A 23,013-nucleotide genomic window follows, 5' to 3' on the forward strand; every position below is an offset into this window, starting at 1 on the left:
TTACTAGGAAAATCTTCTAACTGAAATTACAATCTAAGCTTGTAGAACTGTTGCTGTAACTGAAAACACAATGTCTTCTCTTCTTTAATGTCTGTTTGCAGGACAAGCTATGAATAGTCACTTCCAAAGTCTCACTGATGGCTCAATTATAGTTTATGCTGTCATGAATTTGGCACAACAATATCTCCCATTCACTGCTATGTGAAGAGTTCACGCCTTCTCTGTCCCCAGGCCTTGAACGAGATTGCTTACCAGTAAAGCAGTAGCAAAGCTGAAGCTAATCGAAACTGAAGAGATAACAGGCAAGCAGAGAGGTAATGAAAAAGAATGTACTAGCCAAGCAGTTTTGGTGACATTATTCAATCTGCAAAAAAGAAAAAAGCGTGGCAAAATAAAACATTTTCCAAGCTCCAGTTCAGAGTTCATTGCTGTCTTACTTGTTTCCAAAGTACAAGACATGAAAACTGTGGTTTTTTTCAGCAATGTAGCGTCTCCTTAAACTATCCTTAAAACAAAATCAGGTCACTTTTGTGAAGGAAGAAAAAAAACAGAAGAAAAAAATATAACCCAAGAGGTAGTCTCAAATTTTGAATTTATTTATGTTTGTGATTTACAAGTCTGAGATGAGGATTACACTGGAAATTCAGATTTCTTCCCTGAAACAGCCTTTTCTAAGTCACACAAACGATTTCTCTTCTTCCTGCCCTCTCCTCCCCCCAGCATCTCTTGAGAAGCGCCTGAAGGCAGATATAATTGGAACCTTGCACTGGCTGCAGACATGTCATGAACAAGAACATAATCCAGGGTCACCAGCGGGCTAAGGGAGCGCACGGCTGTGCCCTGCAAGGCAGCAGCGGCTGTGTGATCAGCGTGCCTGCAGCCAAGGCAAGCCCAGCCACCCCGGGACGGGGCAGCTCGCATTGCTCCCCAGGAAAATCTCCCCAGACTGCCTCCAAAACATCCCTGATAGCTCTGAAAGCAATTGTGCCCGTTCCCCCACTCCCAGTGAAGAGGAAAAACGTAATGTCCTAAGGATTGAGGGGGGAGGGAAGGCTGAAAGCAAGGATCTGCTTACAGACAGAGAGTATCATTAACTATTAATAACAAAAAGGCTGCAATGCAGACAGCTTGAAATCTGGTACAGCTTACTAAATCACAACTGCATTTGAGACCATTATACTACAGTACACCAGTAAGAGCTCCACAGTTCCCTTTTAGTGAGAAATTAATACATTTATGTCAAGACCACACAGCACATGTTTCCAGCAATACTGTACTTCTAATGCTGATGGCTGTTTCAAAATTCAAAAGGATTTCTTCTAGTTAAACATTTCATTTTAAAAGTAGGTCTTTCTAAAACAGGATGTTTTATGCCAAACAATTTACAAATGCTATTTAATAAAGCATAAGATCTGAGTGTGCAATAACACTGGGGAGGGAAATGAAATGCACATCATGCATACCTAACAGAGTTCCTTTACTAGGAAGAAATTATGATTAAGTTTCCTCTGGGAAAAGCCCTGTGAAAGCCAGCCTCTTCTGACAAGACAGTGCAATTTCTTTGCACCTCACTTCAGAGAGCTGGCAGTCATAAGCAATTCTTACTATAACTAACAAGCAAGGTACAGCAGAGATAGCGAGTGCCAGATGGGGCTGGGGATGGTTTGCTTTGTTTTTTTTTACTTTCAGTACACTGGTGGCTTAGGTGGAACCCTCTATTCTCATCTAAACAAATCAATTTAGCTAATCCTACTTTTTTCCTATCCAGACACTCCAAAGAGTATTGATGCAACCTTTCAGGTGCATCTTCCTTGGTGAAATACAAAGGAATTGCTGTTTTCCAGACTGACAGGAAGACAAAGGGCTAAAGGAAAACAGGGAGGACCATCAGCAGGTCAAAAGGTTGGATCCCATTAGTGCTGTTGTCAGAGTATGGGATAGGCAATGCCAGGGTCTCAGAGCTGTGAGGAGAGGAAAGAGCAAATTGGGATGAAAATGTCTGTGCTGAAGCAAAGTGAGGACACTCCAGGAAGAGGAGATGCAGCCATTTCAGTGCTCAAATTCCCTTTTTTTCCTCACCATGTCCTTCCACAATTCCAGTTTGCTCACAGCACTGGAACTGTGCAGTCCTGTGCCCCTGCTGTCACCCCACTCAGGCTCCATAAAGCAAGAAAGAGACAAAGAGCCCAGCCCTGGTGCTGGACCTCACCAGTTATGTGCTCTCCTTCCTCAGCCAAGGTGGGTCCTGTAGTTCGGAATGTATTTTGGAAAAAGGGTCTACTTGATCACAGTGTCAAGCCTCTCAAATTGGACAAAGCTGCCCACACAAATGGGTGTTTGTGTAAAGAGGGAAAATAACAAGGTAAATGATCGTTAAGAGATTTTTTTGTGAAGTTCTTAAATTCACAAATTTTTCAGAAATTTACAACATGGTTTCAAAGTAACCCATACAAGAAATATGTTGAAGACACAGAAATAAAACACATGTAGAGAATTCATTATAAGAGCCACACAAAGAAAAGTCAGGATGGACAGCCAACTACGTCAGTTCTACAACAAAAACTGCAGATAGTAGGAGGGTGGTCCACTTCCTAGAACAGAAGTAGATCAACAAAGATAATAAATTTCAGTCAAAACCACATCAAAAAGATACTAACAAGTGTTAGCTTGCTTCTTTCTGATATTGATTTCTTTGCAGATTGAATGTAGAAATTCACTATCTCTTGGAATAAAAGTAAAAACCTTAGGAAAAAAGGAAACGTTAATAAATATATAAAAAACAAACAAAACCCCAAACAAACCAAAAACTCACACAAAAAAACCCTTCTTTCTCAGGCTGAGAAACCAGCACAGCTTACTATCATTTCTTTTTCCAGAAGAAAAACTGGCAACTTCTCAAAATGCTTAGGATAGTATTGTTCTTTCCCTTACCCTTGGAGTTAAGCATGCTGATAACATCCCCACAGAGTTTGGAACCCATCAGGAACCCAAGGAGACCAGAAGACATCAATGATTTACAGCACCTTGCCATAGTGACAGACAGTGAATACCTACTCCTTCAAAGAAACCCTGAAGAACATCAGAGACCAAAAACAACAAAATCATTTTACCCAACATTTTCTGAGATGGAAGCTAAAGTACTGCATCTATCCCAGAGGCTCACATTTTTAGAAGCATGCTAAAAAAATGGAGGATGCAGAAGAATGCTGAAAATAGGCAGGAAAATCCATTTAGTCCCGTATAAGCTAATTATTAGCAAAGACAGAAAAATCTGACTAACTTGCAAATATTACCTGGAAATACTTCACAGAAAAACACTAAATAGTAATAGGCCACTATGACAAAGTCACAACTAGGGCTCCTTGAGACTTGTTTTACTTTCTTTTTTTCTTTTTATTCTCTGCCTAAAATAATGAATAAATATATCTTATCATCATTAAAATGTCTGCACAGTCAGCAGCTCCCAAGTTTTTTACATAGATAGGTACTGAAGTTTCACAGAAACTTCTTTGGTATGTGATTCTCTTCTCCTTTGCTGTTTGGGAAGGCAAAGTACATTTGCATAACCCAAACAAATCATCTGCTGAGAAGACAGTGATAATGCTGTCTGTGCTGCCAGGATCTGAGACGTTCTCGCATGACAAAAACCTAATGCTACACCAGACAGCTTTTCATTAGCAGAATGCTAATACATTTATATCCCCAAGTAATTAATTCTGCAGACTGGGCAACAGGAAGTTTCACAGCAAACATGAACATTCAATCTTCATAAGGTTTGAGCTCCAGTTTGGGGGAGACAGTGCCCAGATGAACTGAGGAACTGAGTTTCTTTCTAACAGCCTGCAGATCTCTGCCATTAGCTCTCAGCTGACTGAAAACCAGGCCAAGCATACCAGCAATGATCATTGATGATTTGTATCTTTCAAAAAGCTTTGTACTTAAACAAACATTATTCACATTATTCACTTGAAAATTCAGCTGTTTTCAATTCAAAGCCTGCCTCCTGAAAGCACTGGAGGATTCCAAGATCTCATGGACTTTTCAATTTGTTAGGGCTTCAGCTCAAGAACTAAATGTGAGAATCACAAAAACCTTTGACAATTTTGGTGTCAGGTGGCAAAGCAGTGAGAGGGGAATCACAGGGCTTGAAATTCCCCCTGTTGTGCTTCTCAACAGGAAATTCAATAGTATTTTAACAGCAATGATTAACCACTAACAAAGAACAATGGACTCACTACTCGGAACCTTCAAATCAAGCCTAAAAGCCCTTTCTGGAAAATATGCTTGCATTAAATGTGCTTTGAAAACTCAGCTAGACAACCCTCAATAAAGCTTCATAGCCTCAATTATTCAAGAGATGGTCATTACTAGATTATCTAAATGGATTACATTTATTGCCAAGAGTCCTGAACACTATGGCTCAGAATTTTACTGTATATATACTGAATTGACAAACAAAGAGCCATTTCTCACATAAGAAACCTAGATTTTCCTTTCTGTGATTAGGTTCATCAATAAACCAGAACAGGATTTACCAGCAATTGCCAATTATACAGGATCTGCAGCTGCCTCACATCTGGAGTGCAGCAATCCATTTGCCTAAGTAAACTCAAGAGTTTTGGTACTTAACTGGCAGCAGATTTATTAGCCCAGAGTGTCACATTAGAAAAACCAACTCTGGAAGAAAAGTGGGCAAAGACTAGCTGAGAAAACATGAGACACAAGTTGGTCAGAGTGATCAGAGAATGCAATACCTGAGCATTCAAACCCACAAGTTAGTGCAACCTAGGGCTTGTCAGGATTCTCAACCAATGCACAACAACAGGTTAAACTGTGAGAAGAACTGATGGTGAATAAACACATTATTATTTAGCACAGAAGATCATGAATCAGTTCACAGTTTTGTTTTAGAGGGTTCTCTTTCACACAAAACACTAAGCTGGCTTCTGGCCCAATGCTTAGCAGCTACATTAGTGCCAGACAATGACTTGCCAGCACATCTAATGCCACCACAGTAAACACATTCTGCAACACAGACATCCAAATCCTTGCACCTGCACTTTGCAGAATGTTACATTCCTCATCCAGTGCACTATGTGCCTAATGGAAGCTAAGAAGCCACAGTAATAGTGGAGCTCATTAAAGAGACATTTACAAAGGACAGAAATACCCAGCTGCCAGAGCAAGACATCATTCAGCAAATAACATTCTCTGCCCTCTCTGCTCTTATCCACCAGGGAAGCCTACAAAATTTATTTGGAAAAATGAGCCTAGGGACAAACTTCAATGAACACCAAAAACCATCAACTCAGTAAAGTGCCATAAACCCAGTAATTTTACTCCCCTCTTCATGCCAAACAACCAACTTTTTCTTTTTTTTTCTGGAGAATCAACTTATTTTAGCAGTTCTTTCACTCCCTCCTCCCATCCCCTCAACCCTGCTGCTTTTATTTCAAAGACTCAGATGATGAAAAGCATATCTAGTTTTTTACCAACCACCTACAGCAAAACATTTAATAATGGTTTCTCTACCTTTGAAACTTGGTTTGGCTATACTCTAATACAGTCACACAATAATGGCCAACTTTCAAGAGCTCCTATTTTTTCTTAACACATTTGCTAAATCTGGATGACCTCCCTTCTCAGTAGCCCTTTTAACTGACAGCTTACTATATATACACATACCATAAGTACAGGATACAAAAGCTGCAGGTTCACCAAGGTTTTACCTTAAAAAGGCAGACCCTCTTCCACCATAAGGCATAAAAACTTTACCAATTCTCTGAGCACAGAATTGAAGAGAAGTAAAAATTTGGTTTAGTTACAGAACTAAGATTTGATGTCACTCATAATTCAGCAAATCTCCTTCCAGAGACCCAGATGCTGCAACAGAACTTATTCATACATTTAATTCCTCTGACTGTGCTCTTGGACAAAGCCCTGTCACCTATCATAAGTATTGTTCATCACCTACTGGATCTACCTTGTTTACTGACTGATACTTGAGATTATCCTTTTTGGAACTTGTAATCAAACTGATTTCCTATTTTGGAACCTGTAACCAAACTGATTTCCCATTTTTCTTTAAGCACAATGACAGAAAGATTGAGAAAGAAGTCTAAAGAACGTCTATTTTAACATCTTGTGGTGATACTTAAGGCTATGTTGATTTTTTCAGGCACACCCATTTTCAGGACTCCTACATCTCAGTCCGAATGCTTGAATTATTACAACCCACACTTGTGAGTGGGAGCTGAAAATGTGGGCAAAAAATTTTTTAAAAAAATCTTCTTTTACAACAGCAGTCCTGGAGGCTTAATTAAAAACAAAGAAGCCAAAAAAAGCAAAGGAAAAAAAAAAAACCAAAACACAAGGGATAACACAGTCACTGGCTCAACAGCACTCAAATTCTTTGCCAAGACACAAAATTCTTTCTGTTCCTGCCTATTTTCCCTAGACACCTCCACCTCCTCCTTCCCATTAAACTAAACCAATATGTTCACACAGTTAAGAGTTCCAATAACTTGGTCAATATAAAATATTCATAGTAGTTCCAAATCTATCAAATTAGGATAAATACTCCCTCCCAACTCAAAAAGCATAAAGTCTCAGAGAACTGCAAGCACACCAATGCTGCTTCTTTCCCTAGCAACTCCCACAGGTTGTTCTCTTGTACAAGAATTAAGAACTTAATCCTGAGGGCATTTAATAACAGCACAGTCCAGATTTCACCATGTTTTACCACTTTTCCAGGTTGGAAATGTTAAAACAAGGGGGTGTCACAAACCCTGCTTAACACTTAAAATTTTGTTAGGCAAAACTGAATGAATACAGATCAGAACATATGGAGCACTTCTTCTGCTTTTCTTGATGCAACCCACAGAAGTGATAAGCTTGGCTTGTGACCAATTTGACATCTTGACAAATCAAGTCAGCTCCTCACAGAAAAAGGATCTCAACTGTTACAGTTGAGACTGATATTTGGGCAATCCAGGTTAATTTGACTATTACTCAACTCCTCTGTCACTCCCAATTATTAAAACCTCTACAATAAAGTCAAAACCAAGTGGTCTTTGCTACATCTATAACATAAAGCACAACAAGCATCACAAGTGATAAATGAAAAAGTCTGCTGGCAACTCAAGTTGCCACCAACCTCTGTCATCAGGATGTCAATAATGGTGGGCCTAATAAATAATCAGGAAAACATTCAAAGCCTTTAGGATTGAAAAGGTAGCACTCAAACTTTGAGATCAGTATTCATTTAAACTTTTATTAGAAATACCTCATTCCACTTAGCACTTGGTTTCTTAGACCACAAACTATATGCAGAGAATTCAAAAGTCACAAGTTTAATCCATTTCAAAAGTCATTTCCTGAGTTGATACCACAGAAACAAAAGAAGTGGGATAGAAATGAAGAATACATTCTCTGTGCTGAGGGGAAATAAGTTCAGAATATACTTATAAAAGGAGGTGAATCAGACTGCTGAGCACAATCCTATGGTTAGGGTCACAAAAGCCATTAAAATTCCCTCAGCGACACTAACATACATAGTTTGCACCTCAAGCATATTGTGTTTCAGACAGAACTTGCAGTATTCATCCCAATATTTTTTGTTTCTATCATCTCCTTCAAGGTTCTTACCCTTGTGTATCTTTAAGTCCTCTCCTAGGTTTGCAATTCAGTTATTACATCACTTTTTCCTTTGGACTTCACAGAGCTCTGCTCACACACAGCACCCCACAATGCTGTTATACAGTAATTGTATAATGACAGTATCTGTCTTTTCTACATCATTCTGCCTCCTTCCTTTATTAATGCAACTTACTGGGATTTTGGTTTCAAAGACTTCAGACTCAGCTACAAAATGCCAAATCCCACTTCTGATGCATACTTAGAACCTGTCACTAGCTACATTTAAAAAAAAAAAAAAAACTAAAGGAAAGCTGGAAAAAAAAAAAAAGGAAAATTCCATTTCAACCTGCCACCTCAGAGTTTTGCCCTGGCTATCCTTCATGTTTGACAGACAACTGAGAAACTTCAGTAGAGCTACTTTGCTATACACCTCAAAAATGTCTCCTACTCTCCTCTGTCAGAAGATTTCCCAAAGGTTAGGCTGCAGGACACAAACAATACATCATTATAAGCTCATTTCAGCTCCTTGTCACTCTGGATTTCAGAAACTCTGTAGCAGGGACAATTTTAGCCCTGAGTTTGCACAGCACCTACCGCAGTGTAGGTAGGTTGGTCAAAGAGTGTCCTACAAAGCAAACAGAGTTGCATGGATACCAAAACCCTAATCTCAGCAATTCCAAAACAGACCTGGCCAAAGTTTATCATGCAATACACAGTCTATTTACCCTGGAACATCTCAGCCTAACCTTCAGACAAACAAAATCACATACTCACAAGTCCATTTTTGAAGTTAACCACCCCCAACCCATCAGATCACCTTCAGCAAAAATATACCACTAAAATCAATTTACTGCCCACAAAAGCAAAGAGCCAACAGACCTGTGCAACCATCTACCATTACCAGAAGCAGCATTTATTTCTTTTATTTTTAAATGAGAAATCAGTAGTTTCAGTAGGTTTGATCTTCACAATAAAAATAAAAGTTATTAGTTAGCTAACTTTATCTTACTTCCTGAGGGAAAGGAGGTTTGGAGTCTTCCAACTGTGAGGACTGGACTAGATGATTATGAGAAGCCTGAAGTACTCTAACCATAGAAAAATGCAATAAAGAGATATGGTCTAAGGAGAAATTCAAATATAGCTCATGATTGGGGTAGGTAGGGTACAAAAAATGGTAAACAGGACTTGGTGCTTTGATGCTAAACAGACTTGGGTGCTAAACAGGATTGAGTGCTTTGCACAGGATGAGAGAAGATTAAAAGCAGTGTCAATAATTTTCACTCATGTATTCAGAAAGATCTCAGTCTGATATGCTATTTTAAGACACCTTCTTCTCTGCATAACTCTTTCCATTGCCAGTTTTCTCATGCTGGCTACCTTGGTTTGATGTTTCTAAAATTAGAAGCTGAGGAAAAACATAAAACACAGCAAGATGCATGGGAATATTATCTAACAGCACATCAGTCATGCCACAGTTGGAATGACTGTGATATTAAATGATATTAAATTCTTTAAAGACTTCTTTGCAAATTACTTTTATACATTGCGACCTGTAGAAAAATTTTAACTGTATTCTTTTCCTCAAGAGTGCATTTCCCACAATGCACATACACTTTAACTTAAAGACCACTGCAAGCTCAAACCAGTGTCACAGGCTAACCACCCTACAAATTTGGCTTCATTTTCTTCCAGATTGTTAGTAAATCTTCCAGATAATTAGTAAAATCTTGCATTAGAGTATCTGAGTAAGTAGTTTCCATTTTAGATAACGTCAGTAGTGGTAGAAAACAGATAAAAGGATTGCACACAAGCAACCAACAGAGAAATAGATTTCAAAGCACAACTGAAGAGCATGCACTGCCCCATGGCCATGGTTACTGCTCCCCACAGCACCCTGCACCACCACTCAAGTGCCACAAAGCACAAACCCCATCCCCTCAGCTCTCCCAATCAACAAAGCCAATCACACACAGCAGAGGAAAGGCCTGCACACTCCATTGCACAAACACTACAGCAGCAATTTTCAACTCCTGTTGCAAAACAGATATACCAGTTTTCTTATTAAATATCTCTAGTTTTTATCAACATAAATGCCAATACTGCTAGGCAATATATCATGACCACACAAATTTATTACTTTCTACTGCTGTTTCTAGGTGTGTGTATATATATACACACACATATATAAAATTTTTAAGCATGTTTCCCAGTCAAGATTTCCTTATTAACTTTCAGCTACTGACAAATTTCAGAGGATCTGGATGTTTCTGGCCACAAATGGATTTCTTATGAGCTTGCAAAACAAATGACTTGAAAATCCACACAATGTGCTGATGGTGAGCTGGCTGCTTGCCTAATAGGCAGGCCTGCAGCTCCAAACCTCATGTTGCCACTGCCCAGCTGACAGGCCCAATAAAGAAAGGTATGGAATACTGATGTGGTGAAAAAACACCTGGTATTAATTAAAAGTAGCTTTCAGCAAAACACATATTTAAGTTAGACATCACTGTCTTCTAAGGCCTAAAGGAAAAAAAAAAACACCAACTTCTCCACACTAAAGAAAAAAGTTAATTCTGTAGCCTCACTGGTTCAGACATTAAGATTGATATTCACACTTGAATAGCCTGAAGGTGGATAAAGCTGCAGAAAGAGTTTGCACTTTACCAGACATCTGATAAACTAATCCCCTTCAAGGCTACCTGTCTGCTTGAGTTCTCATAACTAAAAGAATTCAACAGCAGCTTTACTTAAAATCTGAGATTAAAAAAGTCAGCTGAAAGGGAAGTCAATCAAGCAGCACATATCCAGAGAAAATGTGTGTGCATTAGCACAGACACACTCAAAACCACTTTTCTGTGTGCCACATGTAGTCCAAACCTACCACAATATGAGGCACCATGACCCTCCACCACAATGTGTTTTAAGGAAGCATTTTCCAAGACCTAACTTTCCAAAAACTTTCCTAACTCCCAGCCTTATGCTGCTGTGTCATTATCCACGGTACTCAGACCACCAGCCTATAGTTCTCTATCCCAGAAACCCTGCAATTCTAAGTGAGGTTTGAGCTCAGGCTCTCCGTCCCACACAGGCAGTCCCAGAAGAGCAGCACATGCCTGCTCTGTCACAAGTGAGTCTCCTCTGCAGCCAAGAGCTGACAAATAACAAGCAGGCACAGCTAAGTCCTGGAAAGAGAAGTAAACAAAGCAATTAAGAACAGCCACACAAACCCCCTCAGTTCTACAACTGACATAAGAAATACCAAACTGACAGCTTTAGGAACAAGAATTGCACATGGCCCAAGCTGTAATTAATTACACAGCAATACCAGCTTCATGTCTCTGCTCTGACCTTAAGTAATCAATGCTTTTTGAGATTTCCTTTTTTCCTGAGCTTAAAAAACCACTAGGTTTGAGTAAAGCTATCAATTCAGGTACTGAACTTCAACATTTAGACTTTCCTTGTTTACAAATTACTTAATATTTCTTTGTGCTAGAGAATGGACCCAGAGCAGCCAGAAGCCTCCCAGGAAGGGACACTGCCTTTTGTGCAGACAGAAGGAGCCTTCTTTTTGTCAACTTACATCAAATTATGTGTGGGTTTCTGCATTCAAACCAGAGTCCTCTCTTCTTTCCTTGCCTCCTCTGTTGACTGATCCATACCTTCTAACTTGTGTATCTGTCACAGCACATGTCACAGTTGAGATGGCCACAAAACACAGAATATCATCAAACAATTTCAGAAGGCTTCAACCCATACACAGTAACACCTCACCAGGCCAGAAGGCTTCAAGTCTCTGCTCATCTTGTCCTTCAGCCCAACCTTTTATGCCCTCATGCTCATGCATTGCACCTGTGTGCCCTCTGCTCCCTTTGGTGATTGGTCCTTGCACCAAGGCTCATTATCCTCAATGCTGCTCCCCTGCTTCTCACAGCTGGGGCCCATTGGGGATGAGGTTCAGCCCCAGCCCCACTCCCAGTCACCACAAACTGTGTGCCTACTGGTATGTGCCTGCCTGGTCTTTCCATAGGAAGTCCTGATTAAAGAGCTCAAGAACTGATAAAAAAGTTTTCAGGGAAAAAAGAGGAAAAAAAATTAAGCAAAAATAAAAGTTCTTTTCCATTCTTTCCTGCCCCCAAACACTAGCTGACTCAATCCTAAGATTACTGAGATCATTCTGCATGTCCGTATATTGTCCTCTTCTTAACTGAAGACATATTTCCTAAAGTGCAGACCAAGACCAAAACCAGACTTCTGTAAAAAAGGAAGGAAAAACATAGACATAGAACTAATTGGTTATGCCAACTGAAGCCTTAAACTCTTTCAAATGCCCCAGTAAACATTCCTGGAACACAGGTTCCAGATACCTGGAAATGGGTAGTTACCATAATACAAAACACATCTTAGGAAAGAACCTAAGAGGGTATTGAATGCAGTCCTTTTACTTCAGCCAACAAACCTAAGAACCCTCTGGAGATACAAACTTCCTCCATTTCAGAGGAACCAACTGAAGAGCACTATTAAATTCTACCATTATTCTAGCAGAAAAGTGATATATGGGCAAACTTAACACTTGTATCCTGTGTATCACATTTGAAACTAAGCCATTGAGCAGCAATCAGTTCTGCCATGTTAGTGAAACGTGAGCCATGCTCAAATGCATTTACAAGTTAAAATACAAAAAAAAAGTTTTAAATCAGATATCTGAAAACTTACTGTCAAAAAATTTTGACAGGGAAAAATATGCCAAGGTGTATACACACACATCTCACTTGACCTGAAAAGGCAATATTAGAGAACTCAAAAAAAAAAAGCTAATAAAGTAAGCAGTATCAGCAAGCCATTTTCTAAGCATCAACAGAAAGCCAAATCTTTTAATTCCAAATACAAAAACTTTTACAATCATTTACTAAAGTACTACATTCAGTTTTAAAAGAAACCATCTGATGGAATCATAAAGTTCGTCAATGAATAATTTATTAAACAAGCTTTTTCATTTTCTATAGTCCTAGGCCTGACTCACTAAATTGAAATCTTGTAAAAGCAATCAGTAACAAAAGAAATGGATTAATTTAGACTACATACTTTTAGAGGAAAAAATACTACAAAGTAACAAAGCACTTGAAACATTTTCTATTTATAAAAACAAATTGAACTTTCTTTAAATGAGTCAAAATGTATTATCTCTTCTAAAAGATCACACAGAAGGAGGTAAGTACACAGTTACACAGAAAAGCTACCTATTTAATTGGGAAGTGATCATGACATTATCTAAAAATATTCACGTATCACATTCTGACCTACATACAAATTTTAAAATATGACAATATATAGGAGGTTCAGGTGTATTTAGGACAGCACACCTGAATTAACAGTTAGCAAGCCAGAAATATTTCATTAGCATTGTTTTTTATCTTACTGCTTAACTGCTATTAAATAGATTACCACCAAGGTCTGACCAACATCTGGGTATACTAAACATAAATGCATCTGCATTAGACAATTTTGATACCAAACCTAAAAAGAAAAATCAATTATATACACCAGTGAAGAAATAAATTATAATTTTTTAAAATTTAATACTAATTTATAATGTTACCTCATTTCCTGAAAAAAAAAAATGTAACTCTACAATATTAAATTAAATCTGTTCAGAACAACCTGCAGAAGGGAATCACGTGAAGATACACATCTTGGTGGAGAGCCATTTAAGATAAGCAAACAAACTACACTCCTTGGAATAATCTAGTTCAAAGAGACATTTATTTGGACAGGGTTGGTAGGGACTGACAGAACAGATACCTCCTTTTCTCTTGGGTTGAGAAACAGTGAAGGAAAATTGCCACATTTATAAGCTCCAGGAGACAAATATGAAGTCACAGAGCAGAGCTAATAAAATCCCGAGTGCCATGCAACAATTATGAAAAAATCATGACCTTACCATGCAGGGGACCAAAGCATATCTGAAACAACAGAAGGGAATCCTGACTGTGATGCACAGGTAAAGCCTGACCCTTCTTTGTCACAGGCTTTTGAGAAGTTCAGAGAGATTCAAAAAGATTTCCCACTAATTCATTTATGAGAACCCAGGAAGGGCTACAAACCTCAAAGTCCTCAGCTGGATGAATCCCTGAGCTCCAAATCCCTCTAAGACAACACTGAGGAAGTGCAGCCATGTGCCAGAATTGTAGAGGTGTGACAACAAAGCATCACAACAGCTCTGAAGGCCACAGCACCTCATTCCATTCAGTCTTCAATTATAACAGCTTTTGTACTTTTGACTAAAATGTTGGCAACTAGACCACTGTTAGTTCCTAACTCTTTAAATCTCATCAAGAGTCTACAGCCTAAAACTCATTAACCTGCCCTCTAAAAGCTGCTTGCACCATATCTTGATTGGATGCTCTTTTTCCTGTCTTTGATGAAGACCAAGGCTGAAAAATCGAAGTCTTCAATTTAGGGTGCAAGAAAAGGTACAGATTAATGAGAAACTCCAGCCCAAGACTTCAATACCATTTCCTGGTTTTCCTTCTCCAAGATTTTCTATACTGACTGAACAGTTTAGATCACGTATTTTCTATTATTACCCCAACGAGTTTCTTTGTCTGCTTGGCTTTTGGGTTGCTTTGTTTGTTTTTGAAAGGTAGTAAATTTACATTCCACGTTTCAGGAAAGAAGAGAAGCCAAGAAAAACAAAAAAATAAGGAAACCAGCTGGAGGAATGTTTCAAAATGAACTGTCCTTGCCAACACTCCTCCAAAATACAGCTTTTCCAGTCCCTCCTCACCAGACATGCAGGACTGAAGAGATTTGACTTGGACCACCTGGCAATGACTCAGCAAGTGCTCTCTTTTTCACAGAGTAATCAAAATTCAGATTTTAAACCATCATTTGATTGAAGAGCTCTGGTCCCTTAGCCAAAAACTAAAACCACGGTGAGCCAACCCAAATAATAAGTCAGCAGTGTCTACTTGAGCTACCTGCAGTGAAGCCTTGCTGAAATCATTTCAACATCTGCATCAGCTGTGGTGCTGTTCAGAATACTCAAAAAGATCTTCCTTGATGCAGAAATATTATAGGCAACACTTTACTGAGTCATCAGAGGTTTATGCATTTTAACACAGATCTAGATGCTTAGGTTTCCCTCAGAGCATTTAGTTTCACATCTATTCTTCCAAAACTTGATTTTGTAAGTAAGTCTTGCATCAGCAGACATCAAATGATCATGTCATGCACTATTGTGAACATTTATTTATTTATTCAGCTGAAGGAAGAAATTACTCCTACTATGTGAATAAGTACCAGTAATACAACTGAACACATCGACTAGTTACTGCACACAACCCTCAAAAGTATTTAAGTCAGTTTTCAACTTCATTCAGGCCATGGTCCAGAGACATTTCTCCTGGCCACAATTCCACCTTAAGCTGCTCCTGTCCCCAGACTGATCCCACACCACCTCCTCCAGCCTCACTGCAACCGCTTCAAGTGCCATCCGGTGAAGGATCAGGAAACTGTTCAGGGTTAAAAAAAAAATTAAGCCAGCAGTGCCACCAAGAGAAATGTCTGTGGAACCACAGTCTTCTAAACTTCTCAAAACATTGCCACAGGAGGATCAAGCTAGATGCTTTTAATGCTCATCCTGCATCTTCTGTGCCCATGAAGCTCTGAATAGAGCACATGAATTAGCTCAAAGCCAGTCGCTGTATGTACATGAAAGTAACTTCCTCAGGAGCAAATCAAGTTGCTTCATTCCACTTAATTCTGAAACATAGCAACAGCTGCTTGAAGTAAAATAATAATATTTTAAAGAAAATTACTAGAGAGCAAAACACAGCAAAATCCTTGAGGCTCCTCTGGATCCCCTGCTCTCATTCTGTCTTACAACATTGAAAATCAGCGGTACATAGGTACAACATCACTAACAATAGTAACTTTCTGGAGGAATCAATGTAATGAAGCAATCCAGCATTAGTTTAGCTTAGAATTCTCCACCAGTTTCCAAGAACAGGCTGGTTACAAGCAGAGGTCTCAGTCCCCACTAGCAGGGTGAGGAGGGAAACCCTCCCTGAAGCAACACAGGATGTCAAAGCCCAGAGCACAGCAGTGGGCAGGCACAGCAGTCACTGAGGGGTCCCTTTGGAGATAAAGGCTCCCTGCCAACTTCAGCTGAACTTCTCAGATGATCTGCACTTACTTGTTTCTTTTCAGCAAAAGCAGCAGCAGTTTAGCAAGTCCAACCTAATGGGAAAGGCAAGCCTAATCCCAGTAAAGACTGAAGATCCCTGATGGAACTAAGAATCTCTACAGTTCACTGATAGTAGGATTAGAAGAAGGCTGAACTGATTTTTGGCCTAATTTCACAAGGACCACTTTTAAAATACAATCTCTATTACTAAAGATCAGTTCTGCTGATATTCTGAACCTTCTCAAGCAGGTTCGGAGATCCTGGAAGGTGTACAAGAAAAATGGTTTCTTATAAAATAGTTGCTCATTTTTTACAACTCCTTATGATGGCTAGGCCATGCTTTCAGGTAGCTCTGAAGATTCACACAAAGTTCCAGAAGAAGAAAAACCTGAGGTAACGCAAATGTGGAATAATATAGCATTTTTACATAAAATACATAAAAGGCAAAAGCAATTTTTTTTATTAAGAAAATATTTAATATCTCTTCCTAAGAGCCTCCTGAAAGATTTAACTTCAGGATAAAACCTTTATTTTTCCATACTTTGTTCACTGATGCTTACTTTGCAACTAGGCAACAAATTAAATGGTTCATCCCCAGCTCAGGACACCTAAACTCTCTTTGCAATCCTGACATTCAAAGAAACTTTACTCAAAATCCTTCAGTGCAGGTACATTTACTTATTGATCTACATCATACTCGGGTTTCTTTCAGTAAGAGAAGTGAAGAGGGAAGGGCAGAGTATAAAGCACTGAATCCTTGCAGTCAATTCCATAGGACTACTCCTCTGTTTGATCTTTTTGTCAAATTACTATGAAAGAGATACTCCTTCCTGAGCTGTCTCTGGAATACAGATGAGGCCACATTCACAGACACAGGATGACAAGCTCAACCTTACTAGAAACACAAAAGGAAATAGGAAGTTTTCTTTACAGCTTAGCCAAGAAAAGCCTGCCCAGATGACACACAAACTTACAAGACTCTTGTTGGCATCGGCACTGATACAGAACAGCAGAAACAACTGAAAAAGGCCTAAATCTCTGTCGAATTTTGAGCTTCTCCTACTCCTTTCAAACCAGATTCAAAACACATCCTACAACAACATTCCTTCATTCAGAGGCAGCAGAGATGTGATAAACTCTGGCATGTCTTTAGTGTCATCTCCAATAGCTGAAGGAAATAACGTGACAGGATCCTCACCAACAATTTGCTCTTCATCTTTAACCCAGATGCTAGTGCAGAAACATACAAAATTTTTAAATTCCATTAACCCCCAACAAGCTGTGCACAACGAGTTTAAAACATATTTATTTGTTTACTTTCTACAATAATTTTACTGAAGATTTTTCTGTGTCTTCCAGTTTATGCCAAGGCTAGCAAGTCAACGCTGCAGAGCACATACTCCAATAGTAAGGAATGAAAAAAGAAATTTCATTTTCAACAGACCAGCTCAAATGTGTTTAAAAAATTTAACACAAGCACTTTCTCCTTATAATACTCTCTTAGCAAAAGGAGGAGAGAGGACAACATGCAGCACACTGCACTAAAAATCAATATATGGCAGGAATCGAGTGTAACCTACAGAAGTGCAATTCTGTGCCTCTATGACAAAGACAGATCCCATTCATAAACTTGGGGAATGCAGAAGCAGGAAGATGAAAACAATTACAGTTTGTAAAAAGACTAGGTAAGAGCAGCTCCACAAACAGTGAAGGCACCTTAACTTCATCATTTAGTGAGAAACTAGTCAGGGTATGGAGCACTTGCCTAAAATATATTTTACTTTCCAATTATCCAAAATTATTTAAAATTATTTTCATATTAAGTGTAACACAGTAGTGGTAAATTTTCATTACATTTTGTGAACTTCCACTTTACTTTTAAATGGAGACAAATTCAGTTAAAACACATACACAATCTGCTGATATCATCTTCAAGTGGCTTTACCAGACTTACTGAATTTTTAACAATTGCCTGTTTATAAATCACCAAATATGAGATACCAAAAAACTACAACTCACCAAAAGTGTATTGTTTACAGCATTATATCTTACTGACTTTACTGTAAAAATCACACAGCCGCTTCAAACTATCATTAATATTTAGGCTTTTATGAAGAGTATCTGATATGGTGATTTATTGCCACAATATATTTCCCTATGCACAATTATTAGATGTTAGTCTGCCTATCATAATTCATTAAAGACTACCAACTCAATTTTTATGCTGTCTTCCAAACCATGTGCATCATGGCAGAAAATTCATGCATCAATAAACAAGAACTTAAAAATTACTGAGATTTTAGGATTTTAAAATTAATGAGATATTCCTTTATTAAGAGTTGCACACTGTATGTTTAAAAGTTTACTTCCATTTTCTCTTTCATCACCACATCAAAGTTTTGCAACCTATGGCCCAGAAAGCAATTCTTATGGGACAGCAAAGACCAGGGAGATCGTATGGCACTGGCTCCACCTCCTTCCTCCTGGCCATTTCTTGCCTTGCCCAGAGTTATCGCTGTAATCAGAGCAGCACACAAGCTTTTCCAGGCAGTTAGAAGGAAGGAAAAACACAGCTCCCAGTTTCCTCTAACAACACTCGGTGTGAGGCTGAAAAATGGCTATGAAACACACACACAGATACACACATAGATCAAACTTCTGTCCTTGCTTTGATTTTTAAACAAATGTTTTGCATGCAACAACAATGACCAAGAAAGAAAGATCAAGAAGTCTAACTTACAAAGCTCAGACCATGAAAACCAGCAAGAAAACTCCTGGATTGGATTTTCTACATTGCACACATTATACCTGCATGGCAGGTGTTTACAACATCTGTAAATATTACAGGATGACTAAGAAAGAGGTACAGCTTCCAAATCCTGGCATGGAGGGTCTCATGTAATGGCAAGAGCATTCATATTCCAGGAGACCAACAGCACCCACAACCAGTGCCAGCTGTTCTCACCATATTCCCCACTAGTGGTGAATTAATAAGAAAGCTGAGGAAGGCAAAATTTTTTAGAAAGCAGTGGGAGAAAATATACTTTGCTAGTGTTCTCTTTCTTTGTAAAGAAATACATTATAAACAAGATCTTTCATATCAGCTATATTACACTCATGAAAAGTATAAGGAAAGAGTTATTTAATATACTTTTTACTTTTTTTCGTACACTAATGGAGTAGGGGAGACCTAGCAAGAGGAAAATACTAGAAAATTGAGTTCTTTCCTGCTTTTTCCTACCAGGACAATAACTATGAAAATAATAATTAATTTATCTATAAAAATACAATCATGAAACAAATTTAGCAGCATATGAAAAACTGGCCTCTTGATTTCCCTGCTCAAAGGTGGAGAGCAGCTAGTCCAGCCTTCAGGTCTGGAGTTCCTGATTTAATGAGTAGTTCTGTTTACAGCAGAACTAATGAAGCTCAGGTTTCTCTGGATTTGCTCCTATAAGCCCTGTGGCCACTTAACATTAATTACCTCGGTTGCCTCTAAACTTGCCCACGTCTCCTTGAGCTCCTGCACCCCATAAAACTCCCCATTTGTCCATATATTCCCACAGGCACACACTGAGGCTTGCTCTCACACTTCCATTAACGCTCAGCTCTTTGTCATGCCCTTAAACCCACCTTCTCATTCCATCACCTATGTCTGAATGGTGTCAGACAGACAGACAGACAGCATATGCTGCAGCTGCTCTCAGGCTGGGAGCACGCTGGCTGGCCAGCTGGAGATTGCCTGGACAACACCAAATGCCATGACCTCCTTGCTTTTATGGTTTTTTGGGGAGAGGGTTCTCAGATATCAACTTTCACAGACTAGGGGAAGGCAGTCTTAAACATCTCCCTGTTCTTAAACTGGTTGAAATTGACTGGGGGGGTTCACACTTACTCAGGCACAAAGTCAATGCAAATAGCACTTTCCTCCAAAGCCAGGATTAGGAGGTAACTCAGTTCCAGCCAGTTGCAATTCACATTGAAATGCCCACTGCTCCCTCCTCCTGTCCTGTGGTTCAGGGCAGCTTCTGCATTTCTCATTCATCCACCCCACTCTGGTGGGACCAGGAAAGCACGAAATTGATAAAAAGTCAATTTGAACATTTTTATACCGCACCCTGTGGGCAGCAATGAAACTGTCAACAAGAATTACTGCTCCACTCGAGTGACAGGGAGCAGAAGGGTCTGCAGCTACTCACAGGGATGGCCACCTCCAAACAAAAGCCATGGAAGGATAAGGGCAGTGGTTACTCCAGCTGGGATAGCACACATAGGACAGAGCTAACAGAAAAACATCCTCGTCCTCTGCTGGGGGCAGGGCAGGAGGATCATCACTTAGCAAATATCAACTCACAAGAAGCTAATGTTCATTATAAATGCAGAAAGACAGTCCAACGTGCAGAAACTACCTGTTGCTTAAAGAAACCTTATCATTTTTTCCTCTATCCACTTCTTTGTGCTTTGGGGCCAGAGAACACATAACGCAAACCCCAAATGCTGCACTTTAGAGAGGGCAATGATGTTCCTGCAGTTAAGTACTACTGCACCTCTTTAGACCTAGAAATTATTTTCAAGACCTCACAGAGCTTCCAGCACTCGTAGGTGACTGGGAGTGTATGTACATAGCATAATGCAGTGCTGTGCAGCTCTCCTGAACACCAGAAGGAATATGGCCACGTTAGCACTGCACTGCACCCAGGCTGAAATGCTGGAGCATCCATCCTGCTGCTCAGGTACTTCGGAGCTATGCAAATGGTGCTTCACTACAACAATAAGCATACCCTTAGTCATCCCGCCTCAAAAACCAGCTGAAACGTGACAGTTCTTCCTTAAATTACCAAGAATTGTACAGAAAGAGCATCTGAAGAGAAAAACAGACACCAGAGTCAAGAAGAGGAATAAGTTTTTACAATCGGCAGCATGCATTTAACAAAACAGACACAGCCCCTGAAATGCCTTTCTCTCTTTATGTCAGCTCTGCCCCTAGAGTTTACAAATTATGGCTCTGACTTGTAAATGTTAGTAAATACCTCCTTAAACCTTACTCAGTGTTTCCATAACTGTATATAGATTCTAGAGACTGCCCTGCAAGAATAACATCCAAAACAGGTTCTAAAAATAAAGTGTTCTAGACGATTCTCACATATAGCCAAAGGCTGAAAACACAAACCATTTCATAAAGAAGGGCATGAACTTGAATTATGAGATTGAATTCAAGGGCTCCGTGAATTATAGCTGGAGAATGGGAAGAAATCCAGAACAGCATGCCAAAAAAAAAAAAAAGAAAAAAAAAAGCAAACAAAAGCAAACAAACAATCAAGAAAACTAACCCAGAATATAGCAAAAAAGTAGCATCTCAAGCCCACTTTCTGTTTTTGAAACAAAGCCTAAAGTCTGAAACGAACAAAAACCAGAGTTCTTAATTCTGTGGTTCACACTTGGAACTAAGCAATCGATAGTCTCTAATACCAGGCAATTGTTTGCCTGATGAGTTTGTAAAAAAGGCAACATTCCACCCCGATCAGTGCCGGGCTGTGAACGCCTCCCCCTTGCCAGCAGCAATATGGATTGCCCAGCGCAGTCCGGTGATTCCTTTTTTCAGCCTACGTAATGCCCATTTACATAGTCGTGATATTTTTAAATGTGTTTCCAGAAGCACTAAATGGCATAAAAACATGGCAGGAGACAAGCACAGAGGTAACACAGCACTCCTGTGACTGCGGAATTCACGAACAATATAACGCCGAAGTCCGGGGAGCACAATAAAACTCCATTTTCCAGATTATGCATTCAGAACACCAACCCAAGGAAATCCTGGCCGTGTTTCCCCCCCACAGCGAGAGTGTGTCTGAGCACAACAGAGCACACACATATCCTGGCTCCCTCGCTAACCTACACGCACATTCCTACACCCCTTAGGAAAACACTGACAGCGGGCATGAAAGGAAGGGAAACAATGACATTCTTTTAATAACAGCGTTCACCAGCGCGCCGGACCCAGTCGGACAGTGCTACGCGGCGGCAGTTCCTGCATTCCCCTGGATCAGCCGCATTCTCCCCCGCTGCTCCGGGGGCAGCCCGATTGTGCCCCGCTGGCCAGGCCGGACACCGGCCCCGTCGCGCCGCGGGCCGGGGCACGGAGCGGCCGCGCACGCCGCGAGGATCCGCACCTGGCGCCAGCCGTGACCCCCGGCTCCACGTCACTGTGCCCGGCCGGGCGCGGGGCCGTGTCACGCCGGGCCCGCCACCCCCCGCCGCAGCCCCCGGGCCGGCCCGAGCCGCGGCTCTTACCGCCAGGTCGGGGCTGTGCGAGTCCCGCTGGGACACGGCGCGGATGACCCCAGCCCGCCAGCGCCCGCTCTCCGGCGGTTCCTCGCCGCCCAGGCACAGGAACCGCTTCCCCACCAGCTCCGGCCGCGTCTCCACCGCCATGGCCGCCGCCGCGCAGGCACCGCACCAGCCGCCGAGCCCGCTGCTCTAGGGGCCGCGCATGGCGGGCGTGGGGCGGGGACGGGCGCGGGGCTCTCGGGCTCGCAGCGGCGGGAGGGTCGGAGCCCCTCGGCCGCGCCGCCGCCGCCACAGCCCGACACAAACAGCGAGCGAGGGGCGGGGGCGGGCCGGGGGTGCGCGCGCCCTCCCTCACCTCCTCCCTCCCTCCCTCCCTCGCTCCCGCGCGCGCCCGCCCGCCGCGCTGCGGCCCCGACCACTCCGCCCACGCAGCCCCACTGCCATGGAGACCGACGCCGCGCGACGTCTCCCTCCGCCAGGCAGCGCGGGGCTAGCGGCCGCCCCGCGGCAAAGAGTCCGCGGCCGCTGCGGTGGCACCGGGACCCCGCGGGGGCTCGTCCCGTCGCCCCCTGCCCAGCCCCAGCCGGGGCAGCACGGCCCTCACCTGCCGCAGCGGCGCCCCCCGAGAGCAGCCCCGCGGTGATGTGACACTGGCGGGGTACCCGCTCCCTGCCTCCGGTGCCACGGCGGCAGCTCGGGCACGGCCTCTCCGGGGTTCTTCCCTCGGTGGAAGAAGCGCTGTCCGTCCTCCGCGGGCTCGCCCACACCCTGCTCAAGGCGCACCACTCCTAGACCTCGTTAATGTGCATAAATGTGCGAAGGCGGGGTACCGGCAAGATGGAACCAGGCTCTCCCCGGTGGCACCAGGCGATAGGACACGAAGCGACAGGCAAGGTGTTGCT

The 23,013-nt window shown here is 41.4% G+C and overlaps 1 protein-coding gene across 3 annotated transcripts in view; it reads right to left on the bottom strand.

Annotated features, from left to right (window-relative positions):
- The window catches only part of JMJD1C (jumonji domain containing 1C), a 158,362-nt gene extending 135,957 nt beyond the window's left edge, over nt 1-22,405 (bottom strand). For all 3 annotated transcript variants that reach the window (XM_064716133.1, XM_064716132.1, XM_064716131.1), the window contains exon 1: nt 22,115-22,405. In XM_064716133.1, coding sequence (XP_064572203.1) covers nt 22,115-22,255 — 141 coding nt within the window. In that variant the 5' untranslated portion in view covers nt 22,256-22,405. The remainder of the gene's footprint in view (nt 1-22,114) is intronic.
- Nucleotides 22,406-23,013: the final 608 nt, after the last annotated feature.

Source organism: Zonotrichia leucophrys, chromosome 6, assembly GCF_028769735.1.
Source record: "Zonotrichia leucophrys gambelii isolate GWCS_2022_RI chromosome 6, RI_Zleu_2.0, whole genome shotgun sequence".
In the NCBI taxonomy this organism is placed as follows: Eukaryota; Metazoa; Chordata; class Aves; order Passeriformes; family Passerellidae; genus Zonotrichia; species Zonotrichia leucophrys.